The 21,441-nt window shown below is 32.6% G+C and overlaps 2 protein-coding genes across 6 annotated transcripts; one reads left to right on the top strand and one right to left on the bottom strand.

The window, feature by feature from the left end:
- The first annotated feature begins 594 nt into the window (after positions 1-594).
- LOC105336849 (uncharacterized) lies at positions 595-4,832 on the top strand. Of its 3 annotated transcripts, XM_011441702.4 has the most exons (10): positions 595-736; positions 823-945; positions 1,110-1,157; positions 1,294-1,347; positions 1,478-1,519; positions 1,688-1,945; positions 2,296-2,532; positions 3,652-3,768; positions 3,939-4,229; positions 4,564-4,832. In XM_011441702.4, the coding sequence occupies exons 1-10, from the start codon at positions 691-693 to the stop codon at positions 4,752-4,754; spliced, it is 1,407 nt and encodes a 468-aa protein (XP_011440004.3). In that variant the 5' UTR covers positions 595-690; the 3' UTR covers positions 4,755-4,832. The 3 variants fall into 3 exon arrangements, with proteins under 3 accessions (XP_011440004.3, XP_011440784.3, XP_011441541.3); XM_011442482.4 differs by lacking the exon at positions 1,688-1,945; XM_011443239.4 differs by lacking the exons at positions 1,688-1,945; positions 2,296-2,532.
- A 63-nt stretch (positions 4,833-4,895) lies between these two features.
- Positions 4,896-14,879, bottom strand: LOC117688977 (coadhesin-like). 3 transcript variants are annotated; one of them, XM_066086696.1, is made up of 12 exons: positions 14,742-14,879; positions 11,153-11,398; positions 10,908-10,954; positions 10,614-10,808; positions 10,118-10,309; positions 9,656-9,847; positions 9,108-9,299; positions 8,660-8,848; positions 7,462-7,653; positions 6,858-7,049; positions 6,287-6,472; positions 4,896-5,771 (listed from the first exon to the last, which is right to left on the bottom strand). In XM_066086696.1, the coding sequence occupies exons 2-12, from the start codon at positions 11,395-11,397 to the stop codon at positions 5,764-5,766; spliced, it is 1,830 nt and encodes a 609-aa protein (XP_065942768.1). In that variant the 5' UTR covers position 11,398; positions 14,742-14,879; the 3' UTR covers positions 4,896-5,763. The 3 variants fall into 3 exon arrangements, with proteins under 3 accessions (XP_065942768.1, XP_065942769.1, XP_065942767.1); XM_066086695.1 differs by lacking the exon at positions 4,896-5,771 and having other exon boundaries at positions 5,958-6,472; XM_066086697.1 differs by lacking the exons at positions 4,896-5,771; positions 10,614-10,808 and having other exon boundaries at positions 5,956-6,472.
- Positions 14,880-21,441: the final 6,562 nt, after the last annotated feature.

Here is a 21,441-nt window from a genome sequence, read left to right as displayed (position 1 = left end):
ATCCTGTTTGTTTAAACTATGACCAGGGTCTCATAAATGGGCAATGAGGTGTAAATTCAACATAGGATTATAGATGGAAAACCTTTAAACGTCTTCTGATAAACTAACTCTATTTCTGAGTTATTCTGATTAAACATACCCACAGACCAATCAGAGCGGAACACTTAGAAGATCTTTTGAACTATAGTGCTAAAAGTGATGTTCTATTGCATGCAGATATCCTTTTCTCAAACTCCTGAAGCTCGACAACAATATAAACATCCGAAAATAGTTGAAAAAGTAAAATTTCACATGCATTAATTGCTACCAACCACCCAAATAATCAGCATTATCTACAGTTTTTATGTAAAAAAAAAGAGAGAAAGACTATCATAGCTGTTTGATTTTCCCAATATGCTGTTTGTGTTATTTTGCGTACTATTAAATAAATTGTTGCAATTTTGAGGCCTTCATGTGCGCATGTATTTTGTGTTTGCTTGGCAAACTATTCTTTGCTGTAAATCTAAATCCATGACTTTTACACAGAAATCCAAACATCGCACGCCTCTCTCTAACCCAGCTGCTTCCCCTAGAGAGGCTATTGTACTGATGGGTATCTAGCATAAATCTCTCCTTGAAGTCTCAACAAACCATATATATAGAGGCTTAAACACCACACATCTGATACCCACAACCCCGCCAACGAGAAAGATGAGGTTCTTCTTTGTCCTAGCTGTGATTTTGGTCTCAGCCCATTGTAAGACTTGACGAATTAAACCAAAGAACGTTCGTTAGCATATGTATGTTTTATTAGACATTGAATTGAAAACTTGACGTTTTCAGATTCCCTACAGGAAGAGGAAGTGGGACAGGCTGCTGTGGTCTCGGACACGGGGGAAGGAAAACCTGTCCAGCTCCCGGCCCAGGTCTCAGATGACGGAGAAGAAAAACCTGTTCAACTACCAGGTATCTTTCACGCTGTTCCAAGTTTTGTCTTTTATAATGCATGCTTTTGTTATTTTATCATTACTCATTTTACTACTTGTTTTACTGTAGCCAAGTTTTGTCTCTTATAATGCTTTTGTTACTTTATCATTACTCATTTTACTTACTTCTTGTTTTAACTGTAGCTAGAGACACTGAGGACGAGGACGTCCTGACAGCAAGGTCTGCACAAGGTATGTGAAAGGTTTTATAAAGATTCCACGTGACTTGTTCTTAGCAATATTAGCACGGTGTAACGATACCAACAGATTAACAAAGAAGTTTGGTTTTGAAATATCATAATTATTTCTTCATTTTTTTCTGGTGCAGAGGATGAAGTTTTGGAGGAGAAGGAGGAGCAGGGGAAACCAGTCCAACTTCCGGGTGAGAAATGGAATGTTGAAATTTGATTTATTCTGTGATGCTACATATGTCGCCTTGAGAACTTCTGCTGAATATGTTTAGTGGTTACCGTACCAAGCAAATTTTTTCACAGAACTTTTCTTTTTTGCAGCAAGAGATGTCAATGAAGAAATAACGAAAAGGTCACAAAAAGGTAATTTGATCTATTTGAAGATACTGTAAAGTACATGATTAAGATACTTTAACCAAAAGAAACGTTCGTTTAATTGATTATAGACTTTTAAAGTGGTATATCGAAACTAATGATTATGGCGCTGGTTGGGTTATTCAAAGATTGTCTCTATGGTACTCAATTCCGCAGGGCTTCAGCGTTCTTTTGCATGTGAAAACAGAAACCTGCGTTTGTGGTGTGGGACAGGCAGGCAGATACAATTATTTTACATTACGTACAAACTAAATGACTGGAGATGTCCAGGATCTAGGTATAAATGTTGGTCAGGAAGATCACGTGGTAAAATCCGGAAGTCATGTAACGGAAAAAGAGGATGCTGGGTCTGGTCTGCAAGTCGGTGTCGAAGATCTACCAGTTCTATTAATGTTGTTTACGCTTGTCGCAAGGGTTAGTTCATGTTTAGGCAAAATGTCTTTTTGGATATACCATTTGTATTTAGACGTTGTAGTCTTGAAATGAATTTAAAATTCAGCAACTTATTTGATAGTTTCAATATATTGACACTCTTTCGTTGACAATCATGCTATAGAAAGTAAATCATACTCGAGCATTACGTTTTAGCCTCGCTTTCATCCAGATGACTTATCAAACACCATGCGACGTTTATGATAGTAGTGGACATATTCACTATCCATAGCCTTTTATCAAAATATTATTTCTCTTTTGCTTTCCCCTATGAGTAAAGTGACATTTTTTGTTGTTTTTTTTTAAATTGAAAAATTAATTTCATACCGCAGTAAAGAAATGCAGCAGGAAATGTGTGAGGAATGCCGAGTGTGTCGATGGGAGATGTCGCTGTAAGAAGGGCCATAGATGGAGCTCATCGAAACGTAGATGTGTGCGAAGGTGGAGGATATGCAGCAAGAAGCGTAGGTGTGGAAAGAATGCACGATGTGTTTCCGGTATATGTCGCTGTCGTCGTGGATATCGATGGAACCGAGGAAAGAAACAATGCGTCAGAAGGAATAACCCACGTAAATACTATAATTAATAAATTATGTAGCTGGATAAATAAATGAACTTAAACTTGAAAAGCCAATCGGTTGATCATATGTTATAAAACTAAGTATTATTATACCCAAACTGTTATGAGTATAAAATATTGTTGATGAAAAAAAAATGTGGTCAACCAGCATTGTGCTATATGTTCCTCATATAACACTTCCCTTGACTCCTTTTCTTAATCGAAAATAAAAGTTAGCAAGGACACAGTGTGTGTGAAAATAAAAACCTGACCATGATGCAGGGAAAAGGTAAAATAACCAAGTTGTTCCACTTTACCCACCGTCACAGGAACAGTCAAGAGACGGTCTTGCAAGAAGGACAAATCAATCAAAGGACATAACGTTGAACCTAATATAATGCAAAAAGAGACAAAGATGGGAAAACGAATGTTGGAGAGAGTGAGTGAAACCAGTGTTCATTGATATCTTGTAAATAAATGGACGCTGTGACCACGCAGACCATGCAGACCACGATTTTTTACCCGATTGTTGACGTTGTTGTAATGTCTCGACAAATAATTTTATCTTATTTCTTGAGAATTCCAAAGACAAAAACTGAAAATGGACTTAATGAAAATGGAAATTCAAAGGATTGATTTTTATGTTAGAATAGACCCAAACTCTAAAAGAAGTCTGGGTGAAGTAACCAGCTCGATTTTGAAGAAAAAACAAATAATTATCTTTTCAGTGCGTGATTGCACCAAAACTGCGAAAGCCAAACATTGCTTCTGTGGTGTAAGACATGCAAACAGATACAATTTTTTTTTTTTTTACATATTATATATATTGTTTGTGGATCTATGTATTGTTGTTTGTCAGGAATGCCTGCAAGTGGTAAATTCAGCAACAGTCATTGCCAGATATCTGCCAATTACATTATCAGATTTGTAAAATCGGCGCCTAAAAATCTGTTCTAATTTTAGATCGAAATCTACAAAAGAAAAATTAGAAGAGAATTATTCAACAGAATTAATGGTCCTTTCAGTATATTTGATCTCAATTTAATAGACGGTTTTAAAGTTATTAGTACGTAAATCCAGCCTTTGCATGAAGTTTTCACATTAGTTCAATAAAGACTTAATTTTACAGCAAAGAAATGCAGTAAGAAATGTGTAAAGAATGCCGTGTGCGTCAGGGGAAAATGTCGATGTCGTCGGGGATATCGATTCACTAAAGGAAAGAAACAGTGCGTCAGAACAATTCTATGTAAATACCCAAATTAATAATATCAATTAATAATATCATTTTTATTTTATAATTATTTTTTTCAATATTATAAATACTATTTAGGAAAAACCTACGTAAACTTTCACCAGCAATCACAGTTTCATGAGAATTTCGCTATATGGTCCCTTAATAAGTGTTTTTCTTGACAGGGTTAAAAGTTGGAAGAGGACAGGTTTGTGAACATGAAAGCCTGACCCTGAGGTGTAGTAAGGGCAGAGTCATCAGGGTGTTCTACTCTCTATACGGTCGTAGAAACAAACGAATATGCGCAAAGGGCAAGCCTATCAAAACCACAAAATGCAAGGCCAAGAATGCCAATAAGATAGCGAAAAAGAGCTGTGAGGGAAAGCAAACTTGTCGACTGAGAGCTAGTAACAAAGTCTATGGCGACCCTTGTAAGGGGACTTTCAAATACTTGACGGTGATCTACGGATGCAGAAGTAAGTTAATCAAGAATGTGTCTAATTAATCCTCTCGTATCCTTCAGGAAGGCAGAATTAACATTGAATAAAGAAAGAGATATATTCAGGAAATCAATCCATGATTTAAATGTCTGAAACCTAGTTATTTTGTTATTTACGTTAATATCAAACTCCGTTAGCATCCTACAGTTGTTCTTGACAATAAAGATAGCATGTGACATTTATAATTTGCATCATTCGAAAGTCTAAATACCTAGTGCAAACTCCTCTTTCTGTTAAATCAGGGCTTTTATCACAATTTATAATTATAACATAATTATAATGCTTTTATTTATTTATTTTTTTTTTGCAGAAAGATGTGCTAAGAACGCAGTCTTCAATGGAAACACCTGTAAGTGTAAGAAAGGGTACAAAGGGCACGGATTCAAGAAATGTATAAAACGTAAGACCAGAAGAGATCTGGAAGAGCAGGAGGAGGAGGAGAAACGTGACGTCACAGATGAGGGCATTGATGTCAGCGAAAATGGACTAGAAAGGGCGTAATATTGCACATCGATACGATAAAAATTGAATAATAATAATCTTAAATTTGACACTACACAATAAAACAACAAAATTTTATTTGACTTTCTTTCTTTTAAACAAACACAATCACATACTAAAAAGTAATAAAAGCTAAAAAGCAATAGAAGAACAAGTACAAAATTTGGTACAAAATACAAGATACAAAATCTAAACAAATGAGTTATAACAAACATTTCAGTTGGGATGAAGCGTAAAATGAAAGCAGATTTTTTTTTATCCAAACCTAAAGTGTGGAACAGTTACACAGATATACATATTTGTGAATGTAGGTTGATGAGAATCAGGTGTACTGTTTTTATCTTGTAACATCTGCGTATGATTGTATGCATGAAAATACCATAGATACATGTACATGTATATATGCATCATTGCAAGTCGAGAAAGTCAATTACAGAACAGCAAGAAGTCCAGTGTATACTTTTTTGTGACATGATGTTTCTATTTGCAAACGTTCCTTCAGCATAAGTATTGCCGTGCATGAAAGCAAATTTTATAGTTTAATTTTTTTAAACACATTTTTGGATAATTTTGTTAGATAACAGTAATATAATTCATTGTGGAATTTATAGAAAGAAGTCAAACACATACCAATTTTAATAATACTAAATTGTCGCCCTATCAAGTTCAAGTCAAAGTAACATGTATACGGTGCATTGTGTCAAATTCAAACGGCGCCAAATATACTACAAACAATATACCATTAGATATTTTGCATTTGTTTATGAATATCCTTTTCAAATATTTAAGTTCTATCATATCTTTTTCATGTTGAATTGTTATCAAGAAACGAAACTGGAAAATAAATGTATGCTGAAGTGTCATCAAATCATTCTTAAACTTTGATCAAATCAGCCCTCTGTTTAGAGAATAGACTTGCGTAGTATCTATTTCTCGTGTACATCTGAGTTGCTGGTCCATATGTCTTGGAGAAATCATCTATTGGCACAAACCATCAACCCCAGATGACTCAAATCACTATTTGTAAATATAAGATCTTAGTTAAAATTCAGATTAATGAACTTATTTTTGAACTGATATTGACAATATATATATATATATATATATATATATATATATATATATATATATATATATATATATATATATATATATATATATATATATATATATAATAAAATATTGCTCTCATCCATACTTGGCGAGATGCATAACCATTACATCAACTCTAATGAAAAAAATATCAAAGCCTACCTTTGCCTTCTGTCCTTCATGTCCATTGTTGAATGTTTTTCTTTCTTTTGTTTGCATATGGTTTCGCGAATGTTTATTTTTATTCTGTTGTGCTTTATTTCTTTCTATGCTTGCTTTATTTTGTTTTTAAATTACATTTTGCTTATTGTAATGTATCATCTTCTAAATTTCACAATTAAAAAAATGTTGTTGGTTTTTAATGCTTTTTGTTTACAATTTTGTAATTTTGTCCAAATTATGGTCAAGAAGAATAAGTACTAGTACATGTATATAAATACCTTGACATTGAGTGATAAAACAGCTGTCATTTTTATAATCGGTGCTCAGTCCATTGCAGTCCATTTCTCCATTTTCAGGATTCATACAACGTCTTGTTCTCTTGTACATCTGCGACCCTTGACCACACTCACTGGTGCAAGCCGTGTACAGGGTCCAACTATCCCAGCTGTTCCAACCTTCATTTGCTTAAAAAACAAACAAAATTGCGAAATCACGATTATTATTAAATAAGCAGTATATGTTTTTCTATTCCACACGCTATGCTAATCGGAGTTCTATTTCCTAGCAAGGCAAGTTCCGGAATAGTGTCTCAGGTCAAAAGCTAAGGAAACACTTACAAAAGCATGCTTTAATTTGCTACACTATTCATGATTTGCTACATGTATTATATTTGTTCTGAAAAGTCTATTCTATTTATATAAGCTTGCTTATATATATATATATATATATATATATATATATATATATATATATATATATATATATATGGTGAAAAATTACTTTCCCCTTTTGATAAAGAACTCTAATAATGAAACACAGAACAAGAAAATGTAACATTTGAACACTCACCTGGACAATGAGTAAGGAAACAGGTGTCATTTCTATATTCTGTACTTTGTCCATCGCAATCTATTTCCTCGTTTTCAGTGGATTGATTCGTACAGCGTCGCGATCTCGTGTACGTCCGATACCCTTGGCCGCACGTACTAGTGCAGGTCCTGGACAAGAACCAACTACCCCACATGTCCCATGCGTAATTTACTAAACAAACAAATTAGATTAAGACTGAGAATTTAAACAAATAAAACGTATAATATACAATGCAATGAGAATACTTACAGTGAAATGCAGAAATAACTTGATGGTCTTATGTTTGAGTTATGAGATAATAAAAATTAGATATTAATTAACGCTGAGATTTTAAAAACAAAACAAAGTTTAATTAAAGTCTGATATTGTTTGTTGACTTTTTCCATAGTTGTCTAAACTTTGACAAAAAAGTTTAAAATATGTTAAACTGATTTTATATTTTGAATGTCCTGCAACAATACAATTTTCATTACTGACCGGATATTACTTCATTTTATTTAAAAAAGGCTTTTAATATGAAAGTTCACTTACTAAAACCATTTTCTACTTAGCAAATGAATTAGAAAATTAAACATACACATACCTGGACACTGAGTGATAAAACAGCTGTTATTTTTATATTCTGCACTTTGTCCAATGCAGTCTTTCCCTCCTTTTTCAGGAGATGGATTTGTACAGCGCCTTGTTCTAGTATACGTCTGAGACCCTTGTCCACAGGTGCTGGAACAAGTCGTGGATAGGGACCAACTACCCCAGCTGCCCCAACCACTCCTCTCTGAACAAAAAACAAATAGTAATAAATTAAACTGAGATTTAAATGAAAAAAAAAACCATATTGGTATATCAACATGTAGTAATTATAATTACAGTTAACAAAATATAGTTACTTCCTGGGCAGGTTTTCTCAAAGTGTGTCAAATCAAAACTAAATTCAAAAGTTAAATGGTGGTAATTTGTTACATTGTATTCCTTGCTACCCTGATTTTTTTCATTGAAGATTTCAGGTAATAAAGAGGTGTTCAATCAACTTTTACATAATTAATATAATAGAAAATTTTAATAGAAAGTGTTGATACTATACTTTGTTATGATATATTTCAATATACTTTCATGTTAAATACTGAAATCTGATTGGTTAAGAAACAGTTGATAATCCGTTCTATTACCCTCAGCGTTAGCAACACACTTAACAACGGGAAACACAACGAATTGTTACATCCGCGTTAATTATGCGCGTACGGTTCGGCGTAGAATTCACGTCATTTCTAAATAAAAGCAGTAAAAAAATTCTTTAATATTAAGACATTCAGTATAATAAAATAAATAGTGCCTGTTTGGGAGGAGAACAGTTGAAATTGACACCCCTTGAAAACCATTGTCAACCTCCGCTTAGCGTCGGTTGACAATGGTTTCCTCGGGGTGTCAATTTCAACTGTTACCCTCCCAAACAGGCACTATTTATATCATGTCAGGATATAGAAATATAAAAACATATTATTTTTTAAAATCTGACACAAAAGGAGCCGCGATATAGACAGAGAAATAATATAAGATTTAAAATGTTCGTGCATAATATGATAGCTTTGTTATTCTTATATAAACATTATAAAATCAGATAGCAAACTATCATGAAAAATATGAAAAATAGATAAACATGTATATATTCAAACGATTGCTGTTACTCTTCTAAATAAGTATGTATATGTATTTATTATTTGCATTATAATGGATAAAATAATTTTTTTTTTCACAGATAAGATACAGAAAAGATATTTGCACACCTGAACATGTATTTAAACAGCTGGCATTGTAATACTGAGTACTTAGTCCACTGCAGTCTTTTCCTTCGTTTTTAGGGGATGGATTTGTGCAGCGTCTTGTTCTTGCATACGTTCGAAACCCTCGACCACATGTACTAGAACAGGTCGTGGACATAGTCCATTTTCCCCAGCCGCCCCAGCCTCCGTTCACTAAATAACCATAATTTGATCATAAGTAAGAATGTTAACCAAATAAACAGTTCTACATCATGCACTTGATGGTAAATGTTGTGAGTTGAATAATGCTTTAATCATTATCATAGCAGCTAGTTTTAAATCACATAAAAGTATAATGGTTTTTCTTAATGCTTTCTGTTTATTTTGTTTGGTTTTGTATCTTATTCAGTTGTTTTGTTGGTTTTTCTTTAAATATTATGGGAGCAAATAGGAAAACAATGTATATGAAAACCTGGACAATGGGAAGAAAAACAGGTGTCATTTTTATTCTGGGTACTTGGTCCATTGCAGTTTTTCCCTCCGTTTTTAGGGGATGGATTTGTGCAGCGTCTTGTTCTCGTGTACGTCTTAGACCCTCGTCCACAGGTGCTCGAACATGTCGTAGTTAGGGACCAACTACCCCAGCTGTTCCAACCACCGTCTACTGAATAATGAAAAACGTTTGATGTAAAATAGGAAAATGGCACATGTTACACACTGTCCATTAATACACTGTTACCTTAGTGTACATTTCTCATCTTTACCAGAAAGGGGTTTCGTCTCGATGTGAAAATTCAGACAAAGTAGTTGTATAATCATATTCTCTTATCCGTGTTACTGTGCATGTCTTATGCGTTATTTCAATAAATGATTTGCAATATTTTGTTTTTAGAGTTATATTTGTGGATTTTATATTAATTAGTATGGGTTTTTTGGTTTCAGTTGCTTATATTTCTTTATTTTTTTCCTATTAAAATTGCATTTTGATTAACACAATGAACAATTTAATTATATGTTTACCACTACATTCAGAGACGAAACAGCTGCTAGTATTAACGTCAGTACTTTCCCCATTACAGCCTGTACCCCCGTATTTAGGGGATGGATTTGTGCAGCGTCTTGTTCTTGTGTACGTCTTAGACCCTTGTCCACAGGTGCTCGAACATGTCGTAGTTAGGGACCAACTACCCCAGCCGCCCCAACCTCCGTTCACTAAATAACCATAATTTGATCATAAGTGAGAATGTTAACCGAATAAACATTTCTACATACTAGTACTGCACTTGATGATGAATGTTGCGAGTTTAATAGTGCTCTTTATCATTATCATAGCAGATATTTTCAAATCACATAAAAAGCAAATTGACTGTTCTTAAGGCTCTTTTTTCTTTTTTGTATCTTATTCAGTTGTTTTCTGTAAATTTTCCTTTCAATGCGATGCAGTATTATGGGAGTGAATTGGAAAACTATGTATATGAAAACCTGGACAATGGGAAGAAAAACAGGTGTCATTTTTATTCTGGGTACTTGGTCCATCGCAGTTTTTCCCTCCGTTTTTAGGGGATGGATTTGTGCAGCTTCTTGTTCCAGTGTACGTCTTAGACCCTCGTCCACAGGTGCTCGAACATGTCCTAGTTAGGGACCAACTACCCCAGCTGCTCCAACCACCGTCCACTGTATAAATGAGTTTTAATTTTATGGAAGTCGGACAATGACGCGTATAACACACTGTTCATATTATGTTCAGTTCTGATCTTGACCAGGAAGAAGATGCGCCTCCGTGTGAAAAATCAGACATTGTTTGATCATGGTGTCGTATGTTTTTTTTTTTTACCGTGCATATCTTTACATCTTATATGAAATTTTTATGTGATTTGGAATGGTCTGATTTAAATTTTTGTTTTCGATATTATTTGATTTTAAATTTTTTCATTTACTAATGTTACTTTTCCTGATGTGAAAATATTTAGTTGCTTACCAGTACATTCAGACATGAAACAGCTGCTACTTTTAACCTCAGTACTTTTCCCATTACATTTATTACCCCCGTTTTTAGGGGATGGATTCGTGCAGCTTCTTGTTCTAGTGTACGTCTGAGACCCTTGTCCACAGGTGCTCGAGCATGCCCCAGTTGTTAGGGACCAACTACCCCAGCTGCTCCAACCACCGTCCACTGAGCACATACATAAAATACATTTAATAACTGCATTTTTATACCGTAGAGGATGATGATAAGAATGAGAAGTTTTAAGATTGATATACTGATACGTACCCGAACATGTTGTAATGCAGCATTTGTAGGCTTGATAGTACCAACTTCTAATCAAAATATGATACGATTTGAATATTAAATATATGTATGAATAAACGAATCAAAATTACTGTTTTATCCCGTCGTTCTTAATTTAAACAGAACAAAATTATGTAAGAGTGGAAAGTTGGACAGATTAGAATAAGTTTTTATTTTATTAAATAAAGAAGGAGACGGGACAACACCTACACTATTTGTAAACATACCTCCGTCTTGAGCATCTACCTAGCCAGAGAAATCCGCACGATGTGTAAGAGGTGTATCGGTTTAATTTTTTTTCCGTGCATTGGTAGTTTTTCTTCCCAGTTTGTTTGCTACAGTAGTTATTACATGCGCCCGTAATCTCTACTGGTTTTAGACTCAGTACAAAGATAACAACCAGCGCAATGTTAAGCATTTGACATCTTCCATTGGCAAAAAGTACCTCCCTTTTGGCTGATGTACACTTCATTCTGTGTGCAATTAAGAGAAAAGGAGATATAACAAAAATGTTGTGTAGTTCGCATCTTATTGCTCGTGTTCGCTATAGACGAGTGTTACTGTAGCATCAAAATACCCTGAAAAATGTATATAATTCACAAAATGTTCTAAAATATACTTTTTTTTTCTATCAGAAAGCATGTCAAATTAAACATTAGGCAAAATATTTGCAATTTAGCGCCGCTATACAATAGTCATCGACTCGATTCCTTGTTCTTTGATACCAAAATCCGGAAGATAATTGAATTTTTTAATATCACAAATATATTAGCTACATGTAAGTCAAGTTTTCAAATAGGAAATTGTATTTTTTCTCTCTGCTTCAGTCCATTGGTTATTACTAAATTGACACTCTTAACTATATGGCACCAATTAGGCGAGACCATGTTATTTTTATTATCGAATCTTGAAACACGTAGATGAGTGGCAAGTCAACAAAAATATGAGATCAACCAGGTCGACATAATTATTTCACAAATTGACATAACCAAACGCTATGTCCCTAAACCAAATCATAACCCCTAACCCTAATACTCAAACAATAGCGATCCTCGCCCATACTTTTGACTCATAAAACCTAACCGAAATCGTTGTAGAAAAAAAGATGAAAAATGTTACAAATATATAATAACAATATCAGGCCTTTTCTTCAAGTCTATCGATTACATATTAAGATATTTTTGATTAGAAATTGCATGTTTGACAGAGTAGGTTTTAATCATTACCAAATATTTTGAAGTTTTAATAAAAAAAAAATAGTTTCACAATACGTATCGTGGAAGTTATTCAGAGTCATTACTCGTACTGATAAGTGATAACATATTTTCTATGAACTTGAGAAACACCTGAATGAAAGCACATCAGAGGATTGACCATTTTATTAATGATCCGATTTCTTTTGTGCATCTGTACTACCATTATATTTTTGGGAGTTGATTTTAATCAACTCTCCTATGCAGTTACTCTGACAAACCGAAAGTGAAACAGTGTTTGGACCAAAGCACGAATCATCACCGCTGACAAGAATTAGTTCTTGAGAATAATTGATAAAGAAATAATGTATGCTAAAGCATTATTTTTCAAGGAAACATATTTATAAATACCTTGAAAATAGTCGGATTTTAAATGGTACTAACAATTTAGATATTTTTTGTAGTTGTATGTATTCTTACGCCAGAGTTCAATATAGTCTCGTTCAACTCGACGCTCGGCTGTCTCTGTAAATCTCCGACAAGCAGAGAGTCCCTCTTGCTTGTCGGGGATTAATGGCGATAGCCGAGCGTTTGGTTGAACGAGACGAGAGTTCAATATTGCTTGGATCCAAAAATTTTCCAGAAATATTTCTATCACTGAAACATAGTTTGATTGAATTTATTCTATCTTTAAATCTATACTACTATATTAAAATAATAGACTCGAATTTTTAGTCTTTAATACCGATAAATCGGAAGAATACTGTCTTTTGTTTTACATATTTTAAATATCATTGGTACTTGAAGATTACCAATTTGTTTTTATTTTTTCCCAGTTAAGCTTCGCTAATTAATAATCAACGAAAATTCCTCAAAAAATCCCGGAAATCATCTGGATTTTTTGGATTTTACAATCTTGCGCTTGTGCAATACATTCACGCTAACGGGATCTTTAGTTTCTGTTTCCACAATATCATATTTGCATGAATAAACCAAGATATGATAATACAAATACGGGTAAATTTTCATGGGAAATTTGCTATATATTCTGTTCATATATAATATATTAATGATTTCGTATGAGAGAAAGTATTAAATAACAAATATACATTTCAACTAATTGCATGTACTTCCTTTTGTTATCGTGATGACAAAAAATATTTGATAACATGCAAAAAAATTCACATAATGTTTCTTAATAGAGTGAAGATAGAATATGTTTTATCGTAAAAATGAATTATGTCCTACAGACCCATTTTTACGATAGAATGCTTTCCGTGTATTGTCTCTGTAGCAAAGAAAATACGTGTACGTTGGTAAAAAAGTGTTGAATTCTTCCACTGTATGGATTAAAATTTTTAGATGAAAGGTATTTACAGTCTCATAAAATGGTTTATTATGATGAATTTGACTTGGTTTTTTTCAAGGCAACTTCATTCATTTTCTCCGAAATCGTTCTGGAGCGATTTTGCAATTTTCTGCAACATACAGGTATATGGGAGGCATTCTACATTGCAACTATGGTGAGGGCCTTCCCGAGACACAGATTATTCAAACTAAGGAAAGTGTAGTGAAATTAATAGCATTATTGTACATGTAGGCTTATAACTTTGTTATGTAAATGTCAATAATACGGTGTGTCGATGTACCTATTTCGTAAATGTCCGATATGTAATGTCAACCCGTGCACGCACGGGTCAAAGTCTAGTATTACTTAACATGATATATATGGGGTTTTATCAACATTCTTGTGTCGAAAAAGTCCGAAAATTCATATTATTAAAATGTGCGTAATTCAAATACAGATTAGAAACTACCTGTACTTGTCATGCAAAATAACATATCATTGATTTTTAAAATAAATAAACACCGATAAAATTAACTCCCGTCAGTTCTTCGGTACTTTGATTAATATCGTTGATACACAAAATGATTGTCAAAAGAAATACGTATTTTTCATGCTTCTTGTTGACAAAATAGTCTCATATTACGATTATTTATAATGAAATAGAATGAAACTACAAGATGAAATAACTGTTTTTACATCTGGTGTTACAGCGTTTTAAAAAGATTGTAGGTCAAAATCAAACTTCTTTACCTTACCATTTTTTCATGACCCTTACATTGAATTTCTTGAAGACCGCTTTACTTATAAATCAGGACATTTACTTAACGGTTTTTTGTTATTGGTATTTAAAAATTACAAATTTAGGATTAAATACATGTATCTAACAAATGACAAATGGGTTGCATTATTCTAAATCACAACTATAATAAAATGTCTAAAATGACAGTCAGAACTTACATCCAATATAGTGTACTTGAATTTGTAGTAAAACACGCCCGTTCTTATATTCTTAATTATAAATATACAAACTTAAGGACCCTGGGTAGACAACAAGTTTCCCATCAGATCTACCTTAAACTTTTAGTTATGATATGATAAGCTTTGCACTAATATTTAGGAACGAAAATTTCCAAAAATGTTAGTTTTTAAATTTAATTTTTTTCCTAATCCTTTTTACAAAACACTTCTTCTAAAATAGATCAATACAGAATAAAAATGACCACGAACATCGAGTCCTCTTAAAAGCAACTTTCTATCAATAACATAAATACTTACTGTATTAACAAGTGGTACTTCAAGGACGAATAGCAAAAACTGCGACCACATTCATTTGAATAAAAAAGGAATATATAATTCAATGGACATGTACTTTATAGAGATAAATACTTCCGTGTATACAGATGTAAGAAATTTTAGCAGAAAAAAGCGTATGTTTCGGGATATACTCACTTGACTTTAAAAAGAAGTGGATTTGTGATTGAATTGGTGATAATGTTGCATCAAGTACTTGACTTCGAAGGAAACAAACGGTAAAAATGAAGAAAAATCATTCGCTTAAATAGTTTCCCTGCCTTTTATTTTGAATAAGGGGAGATACACACAATCAAAGACATGTAACAGATTTGACAGGAGAGTTTGAAACCATTAAGATTCAATTTGAATTACATGTAACTGGAGATTCTTAAAAGTGAATAATGGCGTTAATATCCGGTTATAATTCTTGATATATCTCTGCAAATTAAAAATCATTTTAAAGGTTGGTCTGATTATTTAACGCTACCATGAATCTTACTGATGATTTCAATTGTGTCAAAAACTGTCATTACAAATACCGATATCAAAATAAAGCCAACAAAGACATAGTGCAGCGGAGCATCTGTTATCCGGACATGTTCGTTCCCAAGTCCAATGGTCCGAATAGGTGAAACGTCCGGATATCTGAAATGTGTCTATTGTTGTCATAAATGATAATTTATTTGTTTACACTGTTTTCTTTGCCTTTCATACTAAATAAGAACAAATTGTTGTCCTTTAAAGTTCATTATATTTTAAAAAAGGAACTCTGCTTTTAATTGTTGTTTAGTAAGGAAATATTAGGCAACCTATAAGAATAGCCACATCAGGCTATATGAATAATATCAAAGTGGGAAGTGTGCCTATTTAAGTTATGTTCTTTAACACTCTATTTCTAGACACGTCAATTTTCCACCAATGCAATTTCGATCAGTTGACATGCTTTCCCTTTTTGTTTTTTTTAAGGTCTTCCGTTTCCAACGGAAGACCTTATAGTTTTCGTACGATTTCTTATTAAGGTCTTCCGTTTCCAACGGAAGACCTTATAGTTTTCGTACGATTTCTTATTAAGGTCTTCCGTTTCCAACGGAAGACCTTATTGTTTTCGTACTGTTTATTATTATTTTTTTTTTCCAAATTTTGTGCACGCGATTTCTCGAAAACTACTCAACCGATCTGAACAATTTTTTCACAGATGATGGGAAATTATCTGAATTTTATATGTTTTTGAATTTTTTGTCGTCGTCACTTCCGGTCCGGATTTACGGTCGATTTTGTATTTTTTTACGACCAATTTTGTGCAGAGTTGATCTCAGAAACTATAAGAGATATGACTTTGAAATTTTCAGGATAGGTAGAGCATGGTTTGAAGTTGTGCACTATTTAGTTGTTTTGCACCAGTGGCGCTATTCCTTGGAGCTCGCTTAGGCACAAAAATGGGGTACAGATTTCGAATCAAAATTTCCATATGTTTTGATCAGTATCTTTTTATCAGTTGATATTTTGACAAGACATATAGAACAAAAGTAGTAGAGAATCAAAAGTTCTATCCAATAAAATCAAGAAAAAGGGGCTGGCCCCTTTAATTAGGGACCAAGAGACTCGTAAATTCTATTACGAATAACTTGAAAACGATAAATATTTTGTTATGCATTATAAAAATCAAAGTTGTTGATCTCTACATTATCGGTTTGAAAGAGTCATCGTCAGGCCCATGTCTGACGTAATTAGGGTTTTTATTCTTTATCTTCAAATTTTTTTTTTTTTTGGGGGGGGGGATAATTTTGAAATTGTATCGATATCTCATGGTATCATTTTATCTAAAAAAAAAAAAAAAAAAAAATCGGACGGAAGACCTACTCGTTACTCGTAACGAGGTCGTATCTAGTTATTATTATTATTATTATTTTTTTCCACAAATTTTGTGCACGAGATTTCTCGAAAACTATTCGACCGATTTCGACCATTTTTTTAGAGAAGATGAGTCTTGATGTAAACTTCATACGTTTTTGAGATTTTTCCTGTCGGCACTTCCGGTACCGATATATCGGCCATTTTGTACATTTTTACGACCTATTTTGTGCAGAGCTGATCTCAGAAACTATCAGAGATATGACTATGAAATTTTCAGGATAGGTAGTCTATAGTCTGAAGTTGTGCACTATTATTTTGTTTTACGCCAGTGGCGCCATTTCTTGTAGCTCGCCTAGGCACGAAAATTGGGTACGAATTTTCATTCCAAATTTTCATACGTTTTCATCTGTATCTTTTTATCAGTTGATATTTTGTTAAGACATATATAACAAAAGTAGTAGATAATTAAACGTTCTTTCTTACAAAATCAAGAAAAAGGGACTGGCTCCTTAAATTAGGGACCAAGACACTCGTAAACTCTATTACAAATAACTTAAAAACGATCAAAATTTTGTAATGCAATATAGAAGCAAAGTTGTTGATTGTAGCAATATTTATCAGGCAAAATCATTTTCACACCTATTTATGACGTAATTAGGGATTTTTAGGGGTCAAAGTACTTAAACTTTGATGCAATATATCTAGAGAAGGAGACATATTATGTTAGGCAATGTAGAAAAGAAAATGTTTGGATTGATGATTCTAATCGATTCCACTAATCAAAACTCGAAAGTCTGTCCCCATTAAGGATCTATAGGGCTGGCCCCTAAAATATTCAATCATTTGTATCTCAAAAATGAACAACAATCTTAGATGGGTGTAAGAACAAAAAATGTTAGTATTCGTGAGAACTTTCGATTGAACTCAAGAAAAAGGGGCTGGCCCCTTAAATGAGGGGCCAAGACACTCGTAAACTATATTACAGATAACTTGAAAACAATCAAGATTTCAAATATCTTTGGTACCTAGCCTTTTTACAAAATTGATACCAGCGAGATTTTAGTCACTGTAAGTGATTGAGACACAAACTTTTATAAATGATAGACAATCGATTGAAGATATATTTAACGGGTTTTCTTTTGTCAACCGTCACTTCCGGTACTCACCAGAAGAGTTCAAAAAATTCATTTTTTTTACAAGTTTAACTGATTATCTTTGGTGTTTCATCTTTCATGATTAACACTAGTGTACACTAAACAAATGTATAAAAAACAAACCTAGCTTTTATTTTCATAAACCTCTTTTGTTCGTCCGTTTTCGGTCTCGAGACAAAAAACCTAGATTCACCAAGATCGCAGATTTGGCAGAGAATATCGATATTTCATTGTATCATATGAAAACAAAATCGGACGGAAGACCTACTCGTTACTCGTAACGAGATCTAGTTGTTTTCTACTTTTGGTTTTGACTTAATCTAACTAGACATACTTGAGACACTTCGTTTAAATAACTTTTTTGAATACAAATACACTTAATTAATGTATTTTATAAACACGCTCTTCCTTTAAAATAAAGGGGTGTTTTAAAAAGTGATTGGATTTGACAGTTGCACAGTGTAACGATATCTAAGTCAGGTGGAGTTAAGTGTGACTTATCCTGGCTAACCAATACTGTCGATACTATTCAAAGTGATTTGGGAAGTCAGATTGTTTATACAAACTATTCAATGGGGGCTAGCAGGTGAAAAGGTCTGAAACTGAATTGACAGGCGTAATCTTTATATTGTATTATTGAATGATACCGTCTGGTTAAATCAGAGACATAAATAAGAAGTTATTTATGTCTCTGGTTAAATGAAGCTAAAATTATAGTAAGTCCGCGTTTTGTGGTAAAAAAAGACCGTCCAGATCCGGAACGCAAAATTCCGGATATATGAGACAAAATAACGTACAAAAACACTATGTATCCAAAAATAATAGTCCGTAAATTGAAGCGTAAGGATATCTGGAGTCCGGATATACAATGCCCCACTGCATTGTTCATTTTCTGTTTCGCTGGACAGTAAATTGCAGTGGTTTCAATACAGAGTTAATCATCATATTCTAACTTATGTACACAATATGCAAAACAGAAACAAATACGTGTACAATTTGTAAAGAAGAGGAAGAAACAATTTATCAGTTAATCTGTTTCTTTGTTTATACATTTTCAAAACTTTTTATTAGTATTTGTTTATGGTAAATATTGAATTAAAAGTATCGAAACTTCAATTTTTGGTCGAAGTAAAAAGAATGAATTCTCAAAACTATTTAGTACTACATGTATGTTGATATCAGTAAAACACTGCATTTATACAGCTCATTGTTAAAATACCTTTCCGTTGTTAAAATACTTTAAAATACTTCTTAATTTATTCAGTTCTTAATTTAAAATTCTGTAATACAATGCTTAAGACATTAAAAAATTCAATATTTTCTTGTAAAAATGGTCTCTTAAACACGTACATTTATTTAGTGGTTTTCTAATTATTTTTATATTTTTTTCCTATTTATTCCTTAATAGTACATCTATAATGTTAAAACATCCCCTCCCTTCATGTTTTTTTCTTTCTTTCCGTTTTTTCTCCAACATTGAACCACGCTTTTAATGGAAGTTGTGCATATTGAATTACCTGTCTTCTCTATCCGCTACATTATGTATAACTGCCCACAATGTATAGATTATTTGGTTGTCTCATTTATTCTGAAATTTATTTCTCTTTTATTTTGTTACGAGCAAGTTTGAGGAACAACAAATATGGAATTTTTGTGAAATGATATATTTCATTGTTACTCATACAATAAAAAATATTCATAAATTTAAATTTAAATTATTAGAAATTAGACGTCACAAAATAGTTATCTAAGGCAAAAAATTTATCACAATTTTAAGGTAGAACTGGCGGGTAAATTGTTGACCATCAAGAGCCTTCTTAAGCTAAGGCCAAACCATTTGTTTGTCAACTTGTACAGCGTTTTTTATTCATCAGTTGGTTTTGTCTGTTATTAAAATAATCCCTGCCTTTACAAAAGTGTTGGATATCAACATATCGTATATCTTGTACATTGAGTAACAGGTAGCAAAGCATGTAGTTTACATTAAGAGCCTATTCAGTTCGTTGTCTAATGTTGGAAAAGTTGAAAGAATGATTAGAAAGTGGCGAATTTTTCTGCATATGTTTTATGAATTTCTATCATGACTACTTTTTGTTATATATTTCAAATTTTGCAATGATATGAAACTATATGTATTTTATATTTTATTCAGTACAGTAGGGAAACGTGTGTATTCTAAAGGGATTGACTTCAATTTACTTCCTGTTTCATATTATAATAAATATTAATGACTATGTCCTACAAATTGTAAGAACCAATCTGCGTAAAATCAATTAAAAAACATGAAAATAATACTTGGTTCTTTGACCTTGTGATACAATTTCATCTGAACAGTATTTCTGAATATTTTTTTTAACATTAGCATTTATACCGTTGTTTTTTTTCTTGAAAAATATACCGTAAAAAGATGACATTTTACAGAATATAAAAGATGGAAAAGATGAATAAAAAAATTCTAGAGCCCCATACTTGATCGTCCGCAAAAATGGGGTTTCACCTGCATCAATACACAAATTTCATAACCAATTGATTTCCTGTCAAAAACGTTTTATATTACCATAATTGATTACGTGTTGATTTAAGAATAGATAAAAATTTAAAAAGGCGTTCCACCTGCATCAGTTTACAAATTACATCTTTTATAGATTTCTTGTCCAGCACGTTTCATATCTATTGAATTCATGCTGAGAGGTTCTGTGACAGGTTGTTTTATTTAAATCATCATTGTAAGATGGTTTAACACATGCTGCACAGTTGATATAGGCCTTTTCTTCAACAATTACATCATTTTTTTGAAAGATAATGAATTATTGCTAAGTAAGGACTTGTTTGCATTTTAGTACAAAAAATGCGCAGTTCAGTTTAAGAAACATGATATATTCAATATTGTGGAGGCTCGCAGGATAACAAAAATCAATATTTTTTAGACATTTTTTAAAATTACATATATATGAATTTGGAATGAAAATTATTTCAAGTGCATGAACAGTTTAAAACATTTTGTGATAAATGTTATTTACATGTCTTTTTTATTACCTTAAACAAACATATTAAATAAAATCATTCAATACTTATGATTAACAATTAACAATACACAAGATAGACTCAATAAAAAGGACAAATAAATTCAAATGATGTACAAGTCCTTTTTGTTTAAAACATTTTATTTTGCATTTCATTTTAACAATAAAACTTACATTTGCCAAGAGTTATTACAGTATGGAAAAACATGTAATTAAGTGATTTTGCATATACCAAAAAAAAAAAAAACTATTTTAAAATCAGTTGAAAATATCTTAATATTTCCCAAGAACATTTGAATAATGAAAGTCTGATATTTTGACAGGCTATATTTACTTTAGAACAATTGTCAGGGATGATAGCTAAACAAGCTAATTGACATCCGACTTTTTTAATAATCGAATAAAAGGATCATTGAGTTTCTGCGGGATTCCATCCCTAGTCCTTAAATCACACCCCGGCCTCCCTTACCCCACCTTCAAAACAAAATCAAATAAAACATCCAATACCCCACAGAAAACACATAAATTTTTCACAAAAAAGAAACAAGAGGCCCATGGGCCACATCGTTCACCTGAGCAACAACAGGCATGATAAAATCAGCTTAAAAAGTCATGAAACAAAATATCTGGACAATGTAGTATAATACATAT

The sequence above is a fragment of the Magallana gigas genome, chromosome 6 (assembly GCF_963853765.1).
Source record: "Magallana gigas chromosome 6, xbMagGiga1.1, whole genome shotgun sequence".
NCBI lineage: Eukaryota > Metazoa > Mollusca > Bivalvia > Ostreida > Ostreidae > Magallana > Magallana gigas.
This window is presented reverse-complemented; position numbering and strand designations above follow the sequence as displayed.

Excerpts from the sequence above, each read along its gene's own strand:
- LOC105336849 (XM_011441702.4), top strand. The coding sequence starts at position 691 with ATGAGGTTCTTCTTTGTCCTAGCTGTGATTTTGGTCTCAGCCCATT. Across the intron at positions 1,520-1,687 it reads AACGAAAAGGTCACAAAAAG|GGCTTCAGCGTTCTTTTGCA; the intron begins GTAATTTGATCT and ends TCAATTCCGCAG. Across the intron at positions 1,946-2,295 it reads TGTTTACGCTTGTCGCAAGG|TAAAGAAATGCAGCAGGAAA; the intron begins GTTAGTTCATGT and ends TTCATACCGCAG.
- LOC117688977 (XM_066086695.1), bottom strand. The coding sequence starts at position 11,397 with ATGAAGTGTACATCAGCCAAAAGGGAGGTACTTTTTGCCAATGGAAGA. Across the intron at positions 9,300-9,655 it reads TTTCGTCTCTGAATGTAGTG|TAGACGGTGGTTGGAACAGC; the intron begins GTAAACATATAA and ends TTCATTATTCAG. Across the intron at positions 6,473-6,857 it reads TTTCCTTACTCATTGTCCAG|CAAATGAAGGTTGGAACAGC; the intron begins GTGAGTGTTCAA and ends TTGTTTTTTAAG.